This window comes from Nicotiana sylvestris, chromosome 11 (assembly GCF_000393655.2).
Source record: "Nicotiana sylvestris chromosome 11, ASM39365v2, whole genome shotgun sequence".
Classification (NCBI taxonomy): domain Eukaryota; kingdom Viridiplantae; phylum Streptophyta; class Magnoliopsida; order Solanales; family Solanaceae; genus Nicotiana; species Nicotiana sylvestris.
Window position 1 is genome coordinate 145,356,464 of NC_091067.1, and position 10,413 is coordinate 145,366,876.

At 38.0% G+C, this 10,413-nt stretch overlaps 2 protein-coding genes across 2 annotated transcripts; both read right to left on the reverse strand.

The window, feature by feature from the left end:
• Positions 1 to 436: 436 nt before the first annotated feature.
• On the reverse strand, positions 437 to 1,054 carry LOC138881792 (uncharacterized). Its single transcript, XM_070162062.1, has one exon. The coding sequence runs from the start codon at positions 1,052 to 1,054 to the stop codon at positions 437 to 439; it is 618 nt and encodes a 205-aa protein (XP_070018163.1).
• A 1,974-nt stretch (positions 1,055 to 3,028) lies between these two features.
• LOC138881793 (uncharacterized) lies at positions 3,029 to 3,634 on the reverse strand. The gene has a single exon (XM_070162063.1). The coding sequence runs from the start codon at positions 3,632 to 3,634 to the stop codon at positions 3,029 to 3,031; it is 606 nt and encodes a 201-aa protein (XP_070018164.1).
• Between the last annotated feature and the right edge of the window lie 6,779 nt (positions 3,635 to 10,413).

A 10,413-nucleotide genomic window follows, 5' to 3' on the forward strand; every position in this document is an offset into this window, starting at 1 on the left:
TATTTAAATCTCAAGTGTAGCGTTCTTGATATTTTCTTGGATTCTCTTGGTAAAATTCTGTCACTCTTACACTCAATAAAGTAACAGAAAAGATGAACTTTAGCTAATGAGAAGAAGAGAAGAAGAGGGAAGAAAGAAGAGAGAATTAGGAGAGAAAATTTAGATAGATTTCATTCATAGCTAATCATTGGAATACAAGGAATATAAATAACGACTACTCTGCCATTTATGTTGCCTAGGGATCCGTAATTACTGCCAACTGGCGGTGTATGACAGCAATTATGTACTACTCACTAATAGAACTAAAAGGACTGGAATTTAAATTACATAGGACTAAATTGCTATAATTAAAACTATGGGACTAATGTGACAACTATTACTAACTATATTAACTACCACAAATGTAACAAACCATGCCCCTTATAGAACCTTGTCCTCAAGGTTCGAAATTTAGAAACTGGGATTTGATGAAGCCATAATCTTCCCAAGTAGCCTCTTCCGGAAGTAAGTTGGACCATTGTATCAAAACTTGTGTCACTGCTTTTTTCCCTCTCTGGATCATTCTTCTTCCTAACACAGCAACTGGTTCAGTCATAGGAGCTCCATCAGGTAAGCACACAGAAGGATCAACACATGCAACTATATTAGTGCCTATCTTCTTCTTGAGCTGTGAAACATGAAAAACTGGATAAATTTTTGCTGATTGAGGAAATTGTAACTCATAAGCAGCATTTCTAATCCTTTTGAGGACTTGATAAGGACCATAGAACTTAGAGGAATGTTTAAAGCTTTTCCGGATAGCAACGGAGGACTGCCTATAAGGTTGTAGCTTAAGATAGACCCAATCCCTTACTGAAAATTCTCGATCAGTCATGTGCTTATCTACCTGTTGTTTCATCCTATTCTGAGCTTTTCTAAGGCTTTCCTGCAGTACCTTAGCCATCACTTGCATTTCCTTTAACCATTGATCTACAGAACCTATTTTACCTTGAGCCACTAATTCAAATGTCAGCTGAGGAGGTTCATAACCATAGATAACCTGGAATGGAGTCATTTGTAATGCAGAATGGAATGAGGTGTTGTACTAGAATTTAGCTAGGGAAAGCCACTAATTCCATGCCTTTGGTTTATGATTTGTCATGCATCTGAGATATGTTTCTAAGCATCTGTTTAACCTTTCTGATTGACCATCTGTCTGAGGATGGTAAGCTGAACTCATGTGTAACTCAACCTTCAATAACTTGAAGAGTTCCCTCCAAAAAAGGCTGGTGAACACTTTATCTCTATCAGATACTATGCTTTGAGGAACGTCATGTAACTTATACATTTGGCCTAGAAAAGCCTTTACAACTTGAGCTATATTGAAAGGATGAAAGAGTGGAATAAAATGTGCATACTTACTGAACCTGTCAATCACCACTAGGATAGTGTCTTTCCTTTTTGATTTTGGAAGTCCTTCAATAAAATCCATAGAAATGTGCTTCCAGGGATGTTCTGGAATGGGCAAGGGTTGCAGCAATCCCGGGGGTGCAATGTTTTCAGTTTTGTTTCTTTGGCAAACATCACATTCTTGGATGACCTTCTGAATGTATGATTGCATAGATGGCCAATAGAAAAGTGACCTCAACCTTTTGTAAGTGGCTAACACTCCAGAATGACCTCCCAGTGCTGAGGAGTGCATGGTCTTAACCAACTGCTACCTTATATTCCCATGACTTCCTATCCATAGCTTGCCCAAATGCCTAAGTAGTCCATTCACCACTTGGTTTGTAGAACTTCCATTTGGATTGTGAGTAAGGTCATAAATGAGTTGAGTTGCTTCCTCATCTCCATGATAGCTTTTCAACACTTCTTGATCCCAAGTTGGTCTGATGCTGGAGATAGCATTACAATGTCCTGGGATTTTCCTTGATAAGGCATCAGTTGTTGAATTCTCACTCCCTTTCCTATAATGAATATCAAAGTTTAGCCCCGGTAACTTAGTTAACCCTTTATGATGTAGCACAGTAGAAATCCTCTGATCCTTAAGGAATTTGAGGCTGAAATGGTTAGTCTTGACTATAAAAAAATTCTGCCGCAAGTAATGCCTACACTTGTCCACAACTAGTATTAAGGCCAGTAATTCCTTCTCATAAGTTGATAGTCCTTGATGTTTAGGACTAAGAGCCTCACTCAAATAAGCTATGGGATGATGCTCTTGCATGAGTATGGCTCCAATACCTGAGCCGCTAGCATCAACTTCTATAGAGAAGGGCTTAGAGAAATCAGGTAAGGCTAATACATGAGCCTTAACCATTGCCTCTTTAAGCTTTTCAAATGTCGTTGTAGCTTCTTCAGTCCATGTAAAGTTCCCTTTCTTTAGTAGTGAAGTCAATGATTTACTAATGACTCCATAACCCAATATAAATCTTTTGTAGTATCCAATGAGTCCAAGGAACCCTCTTAATTCCTTAATGCTTGTTGGAGTAGGCCATTGCAGCATTGTCTGAATCTTAGCAGGGTCGGTTTGTACATCATTTCCTAAAATAATGTAGCCAAGGTAGTCCACCTGGGATTGAGCAAATGAGCATTTTGATCTCTTAGCATACAGTTGGTTTTGTCTCAACAATTGAAGCACCTATTCCAAATGCCTCAAGTGACTACTCAAGTTTGGATTGTAGACTAAGATATCGTCAAAAAACACTAGGATGAACTTTCTGAGATACTCTCCAAATACTTGATTCATCAATGCATGAAATGTAGCAGGTGCATTAGTCAACCCAAATGGCATGACCTTGAATTGCCATAGTCCATGATGTGTTCTAAAAGCAGTCTTGAACTCATCAGATTCCTTCATCCTCACTTGATGATAACCAGCTCTAAGGTCAATCTTAGAAAACAGGACTGCCCCTTTTAGCTCATCCAATAAGTCTTCCACTACTGGAATGGGATACTTATTTTTAACTGTCATTGCATTTAACTTCCTATAATCAACACACAATCTCCATGTGGAATCCTTCTTTTTAACTAGGAGAGCTGGTGAGGCAAATCAAGATTGGCTAGGTACCATAGTCCTAACCTTGAGCATTTCTGTGATCATGTGCTCAATTGCCTCCTTTTGCTCGTGAGAATATCTATATGGTCTTAGGCTGAAAGGGTGAGTATCAGGCATCAAGGTGATGGTGTGGTCACAACTTTTTGTCGGAGGCAAGGCCATGGGTTCTTCAAAGATATCAGCATCCTTTTGCAGCAACTCAAGAACTGGTGCAGGTACATCCACTTCTGGAGTTTGTTGGGATAAATCATATAATTTCACTAGACAGCAGTTGCTTCCTTGTTGCAATAATTTTGCTGTGTTTTCCTCAACATCAGACCATACCTCAGCACTATCAGTATTTCCCTTAAGTGTGATGATTCTGCCCTCTTTAAGGAAGGTCACACTCAGAGGTTTTGTGTTAAGAATGATAGGGGTGAACTGATCTAACCAATTCATCCCAAGTACCATATCATAGCCCCCAAGGTGTAATACTCTCATAGGAAAATGGAATTCTTCTCCCTGCATGGTCCACTTAAACTTGGGACACCATTCTTCACTTAACATATGTTGTCCATTGGCCACAACTACTCTCAGAGGTTGAGCAGAGGAATATACCATTCATGTTATGCCTTTAGCTACTCTTGGGCTAATGAAGCTATGAGTAGATCTACTATCTACCAAGATCAACATTGATAACTTCTTCACCTTTCCCTGTATCTTGATAGTAGAGGGTGAAGTAGTCATTCCTAAGGCCACATTCATTGACAATTCTGCATGTTCCTCTTCTACCACAGCCAAGGTTTCTTCCATATTTTCAGTGGCTTCAGTACCTTCCCTTGCATCATGATAGACCTCCTCTTGTTCTGCTCCATTAGTGCTTGTCATTAGGTTTAAGGTCTTTGGTTTACATTGATGACCAGGGTAATATCTCTCATGACACCTGAAACAGATGTTTCTTTCTCTTATCTGATCATAGGTTAGGTTCTTTGGGTGGTTGGTGACTGCAGTACCAAAAGGGGCTGCCTAGTTGTGTGGATAGCCTGGTATGGGAGGAGTGTTTCTGGTGGGGTAGGTGAGTCTGAGTGGTTCATTATAGGTGAGAGGGAGAGGGTTCTGAGGAAAGGTGACTCTTGGGGTAGTGGGATGGTAATTTCAGGTGGCATTTTGAGGGGGTCGATATAAGTGTTTTGCAAAGCTTTTAAGGCATCTTCTTATAGGTTGGCTACTTCATAGGTGTCTAAAAGAGTTGAGGGGTTATAGATCCTAACCAAGTACTTAATTTCAGGCTTCAATCCACTCACAAAACTAGCTACAAAGTGCAGCTCATTCAAGTGAGGGTTGATCATCATCATGTGAATCCTTAACTCCTCAAACTTTTCTTGGTATCCTTCTATGCTACCCTCTTGCCTCAATTTGCTAAACTCATCAATAATATCTAGGGGTCTGATATAGCCAAACCTCCTACAGATATCCATACAAAATAAAGTCCATTCCACTATTCCTCCTCTATCAATAATATAAGCATCAAACCAGTTATCCACCTTATCTTTGAGGTGTATCGCAATATAAGTCATTTTCTGATGGTTAGGTACTTTATTGATTTCGAAATACCTGTCACATCTTCTTATCCAAGACCTGGGGTTGGTCCCATCAAATTCAGGAAACATAAGTTTGCCCTTTGGAACCTCAGTTGTGGCTATTTGCAGATGTTGATTCCCTGCTTCTGTAGTTCCAACTGGAGTAGGTAAAATTGGAGGCTGGGGGTTTCTCTACACAGGAGCATGTGGAAAAGCTATATCTCGAGCATCAGCTACTGAAGGAGGTGTGAGTGGAGTTGTAGATTGAGCTGGTTGTCGAACACTCCCTCCACTAGTTGCTCTCCTACGGACAAGGATACTGTTTGAGCATATGAAGATCCAATCGTAGGTGAAGGTGTCTCTGGTGCTCGATCCTTCATCAACTGCTGAAGAGTCAACTCAAGCTTCCTCTGAGTTTCAGCATTCTGAGATTGAGTCTCATCCATTTTGTCAACCCTTATCGACACAGATCTGATTCTAGTGGTTAATTGTTGGACCTGAGCATCCAATTTTTTGATGCTATCTTCGATGCCTTTCAGTTTTTGATCAGCCATGGTGGTTGGAGGACCAATGCTCTGATACCAAATGTTACTCTTACACTTAATAAAGTAACGGAAAAGATGAACTTTCAGCTAATGAGAAGAAGAAGAAGAAGAAGAAGAAGAAGAAGAAGAAGAAGAAGAAGAAGAAGAAGAAGAGGGAAGAAAGAAGAGAGAATTAGGAGAGGAAATTTAGATAGATTTCATTCATAGCTAATCATTGGAATACAGAGAATATAAATAATGACTACTCTGTCAAATCCGTTGCCTAGGGATCCGTAACTACTGCCAACTATGGGACCAATGCTCTGATACCAAATGTTACTCTTACACTCAATAAAGTAACAGAAAATATGAACTTTCAGCTAATGAGAAGAAGAAGAGGGAAGAAACAAGAGAGAATTAGGAGAGGAAATTTAGGACAACAATTCTGTACTACTCTCCAATAGGACTAAAAGGACTGGAATTTAAATTACATAGGACTAAATTGCTATAATTAAAACTATGGGACTAATGTGACAACTATTACTAACTATATTAACTACCATCAATGTAACAAATTCCCGACTTTGCATGGTTGATGGTACCATATCGTTATTCATCAATTAGAACTAACACTGATCACACAGCTGAACAAGGTGTTTTGATTATGAAAATCAATAATCAAACGAATTAGTTCTGATTATTTAATATGTTTTAGAGGGGGAAAAAAGGAACGTGTCAGTTCTGATTGTTGATCACGTAAAATTTAGAAATAAGCTATTTCTATTAATCATGGATTTGTTTTCAAATAATCTCGAAAAAATGATTTGATTATGTTATAGAAGATGAACAACTAGAGTAAGGGATAAATTACACTTTCTAGTATGAACTTTATATCGTCTATATACGTAATGGAAAAACTTGTACGTTATTGTGGTATTATATCCCCATATACTATTTTTCCAATACCTAAAATCTTAAAGGAGTAATATGCTGTCAAGTTAATGATTTTGATCAGCTTTTTGGTAGATTTTTAACTCTTTTTTTCTATAGTTAACTTTTAATTACAAAACCTAAAAGGGAAAAAGGATTTTGAAAATCTTTACCAAGCAAGAAGGCAAAAAGAAAAAAGGTCATACCCCTTTAAATTAAAACATAGTAACTGTCAAAGAAATTCGGTAGCTTTTTTATCTCTAGACGGCATTGAAGTCTCAACTCTCAAGGATGTTAATTCAACTTATTCAAATTTGCATCGTGTAAGTCCACTTAAACAGATAAATCGCTCTCCCTACCGGAAAATTCAATATTTCCAAACCCTAATCGAGACTGTTGATTAAGAGTAAGGATGTCAAATAGGTGGGTTAGGTTACATTTGGGTGAATAAAATTGGTACATAGATAAACAGTTTGGGTCATGACATACCCAAAGTCCTTGGGTGAAAGATGTGCAGGTAAATTTGAATTATACAATGAATCATAATCAAACTCGCTCAACTCAAAATCATTTTTTATTTCTTTGTTTGTTTTTTTGTAAGTTGTTTAACTATCAAATCAAATTAATAAAAGCTTTTCCTTTTAATGATGACTATCAAACAAATCAAACCCCAAAACATGTATTTTTATATGTTTATTAAGTTTTTAATGGTTAATTTGGGCTATATATACAACCCAAACTTTACTAGAAATTCTGTAAAAAGCGACCATATATAGCGACCAACGTTGGTCGCTTATCTCAATATACCGACCAAAACGCGTCTAAACAGGCTTGGTCGCTATATTGGTGGTCCTTTTACCTTAACGACCAAAGTTAGTCACTAATTAGTGACCCACTTTGGTCGCTAAGGTAAAATGACCAAATGTTCAATGTAAACAAAATACCGACCAACTTTGGTCAGTACAATATTTTAATAATATAAATTTAACGACCAAAGTTGAACTGTATATTTAAATTACGTTATTTTTTAATTATTATAATTGAAAAATTAGCGACAACGTAGGTCTGTAAATTAAAATATATATTATTTTAAAAAATACATATTTAACAATCTGGGTTCATAAGTGACCAACTTTGGTCGCGTATTTTTAATTTTTTACTTTTTTTTATATATAAGCGACCAACCTTGGTCGCTGATTTTCAGGATTTTTTTTTAATAGGGTAGCGACCAACTTTGGTCGCTTATATTAAAATCTGGGTTCATTAGCGACCAACCTTGGTCGCCAATTTTTAATTTTTAAATTTTTTTTAGATATAAGCAACCAACATTGGTCGCTAATTGCCAGAATTTTTTTTTTAATAGGTAAGCGACCAACTTTGGTCCCTTTTCTGGGTAATATTTTTGGCATAAAATGCCTGTTTTGGCAGCTACACCACCTGCCAGCATACCAAAATTCCTAAATAACAATATAATTCAATTCATAAACTACAATTTCAATACCAAAATCTCCACAACAACCCAATAACAACAACACAATAACAACAACAACAACAACACAATTCAAAAAATACATTAAAACCCACAAATTAAAGTTCATTAAACTAACAAAACTAAGTTAACGCTTATTACAACTAGTTCAAAACTGGTTCTATTTGTCTAGTTCAAAGTAAATAAAAGTCAAGGAGTGATTTGTACAACATCATTATCATCACCGTCTAATGAATTTTCATCAACAAGACGGTATAGAGAAGGGTCTACTTGTCGAGGACGGGAAGATCGAGCACGGGGAGGACGGAAGGAACGCTCACGTTTACGTCGAGCCTCTGGCGATGACTCACGAGACCGGGAAATCGGAAAAGCTCCAAAAGCTAGGAGAGTTTTGAGCTGAGCTTGCATGCCATGGTACTGAGCTTGCATGCTAATGTACTAAGCATCTCTAAACGTTTCTCTTTCCTTGGCCGCTTCTAGCTCGGATGTGAGCTTTGTCACAGTCTCCTACATAGCGGAGAGGCTCTCCCCATCAAGTTGCTTGCCTTACGAGGAAGAACCTATTCCTTACATTCCACACTTATAGCGATGGAATTTCTTAGTAGAAAGCCCGTATACCTTCCCCCATTTTTGACCGCTGGCAGCCTTCATCCATATTCTTTCAGCATCCTCGTCTGAAGGTTGGATTGGCTCGCCCGACTCATTAGGTGGCTGACTGTGTATGAATTTCTCCACGTCAGCTGTGAAGCGAACCTATAATAAAAATTACATTGAATTAGTATTTCAAAATTTATATAATCAAAATACTTAATAAAAAGTGAAAACTTACATGTACAGTAGAGGCTTGGCCCTCGACCCACCTTTCTTGATCCGTCTCTTTCTTCTTCTTTACAATATGAGTCTCCTTGAATAGCTCATCTTGGTTCATTAGACGCCTCGACTTCTTTTCCTGAAAACTCATAAATTTTAGTTAATAAACAGAATAGATATACTTTGAAAATTAAAATAAATTAAGCAATTACGTACCAATCTTCTTTTTATTTTCCCTTGGCTGATCGCACCTCCAGTGTGCAAGGAGCCTCCCTTCTCAGATACGCGAGCTTTCTTTCCTTTTTTGCTCTTCTCTAAGAACTTTGCGGTAAGCCATTGCCTTTGCAAATCCTCCAATAAATTTTGAAGCAACCAGTCAGGCTACTGGTTCAACTTTATAGCTTTGGAGAAACTATGCGACAACCGCTTGTGAGCTTTGTGATGAAAATTTGCAGCCACTTCCGCGCTATAGCGGTGTTCCCATACACACTTGCTCTGTATTTCAAAAGTTAAATATTATATGGAAATATCATAAATATAAATAATTATACTGCTTAAAAGAACATTTATACCTTTAATATTGATTGAAAATTTGCTCCTTCAGCGAGAATAGAATTCACTCCAAGTCGCATAAGGGCCATCATAAAACTTTCAGGTGGCTTTGGTGATTATCCTCGTAGTAATATTACTCGGGATGAACCTGCAATTTAACAAAAAAACATATTAATATCTTAGTACAAACTGTACAAAACAATAAACGTAAAAATAACAAATAACTCTTATCCATCACCCTCAGGGACTATGATGATCCTGCCATATTGATCATAATGCACCTCCTCGTCATCATCAGCATCACCGTCCGAAGCATGTATGGAAGGTGTAGGGGGTCAAAGCTACTATCTCGCAGGCGAAGGCCTGAAATAGATGGAGTCGCAGATGAAGATGGTTGTGATCCCTATGACTGCAACATAGTTGGATGGACCGCAAGTGGTTGTGATACTGATGGTTGTGATACTGATGGTTGTGACCCGAGTTGCGATGGCCCGAGTGGTTGTGACACGGATGTATGTGATCCATGTGGATGTGACACGGATGTATGTGATCCATGCAATGCAAATGGTTGCGATCCACGCGGTCGTGAGGCAGCTGGACTGTATGCCGGACGTCTAGTCCTATGGCCCTGTGATGAAAGATCTAGTGTCTGCATGAAGGTGTAGGGCTCGTGATGCTGTGGCAGCTCAGAATATCCCTAGGGTGGAGGATAAGACATAGGCATAGGCATAGGCATCTCTAAAGAGGGTGGAAAAGATGGAGTATTATCTTCTACCCTCCTCTTTCCTTTCCTAGCCTTTTCTCGACCCCCAGAACCAGTAGGGTCATTGTTACCTCGATCCTTGCCTGTCATCTGCATAATGTAATACATATTTAGATTAAAACATATAAGAAACTAGCTATAAAATGAGAGTTATTAAAGAAACCAACTTTTTAAAGTTCATCGACGTATTGTTCCTCGTCCGATAATTCTTCTTCCTCACTAGTTTGAGCTTCATTAGTTGATTCTTCTTCCTCATTTTCTATAATTGTTACTTCATTTATATCAACTTCTTCCAATATATTTTCAGGATGTTCCAAATTATTTTCTAAAAGTTCGTCCACTATTTGGTGAACACTGGAGATATCGTTTTGATATGCAATATCTAACACATTCTCGACTTTCACCATACCTACAGGCTTAGTTTTTATTACAACCCACCAATCGGAATTATTCTGCCGCAATGGATAAGGAGCATAATGTACTTGCCTAATATTATGTGCAATTATGAAAGGATCATAGCGATCATACTCCCTCGTATGATTAACCTCAATTATGTTGTATTGGTTGCGTACTCTTGTACCTCTTGTTGGATTTGGGTCAAACCACTTGCATCTAAAGAGTATCAATTTCTTATATGGACAACCTGTATATTCTAGTTCTATTATTTCTTTGGGCACACCATAATAATCAATATCTCCAACTTAATTGCCATCACCACCTTGAACCCACACCCCGTTGTTGTAGCTATTTTT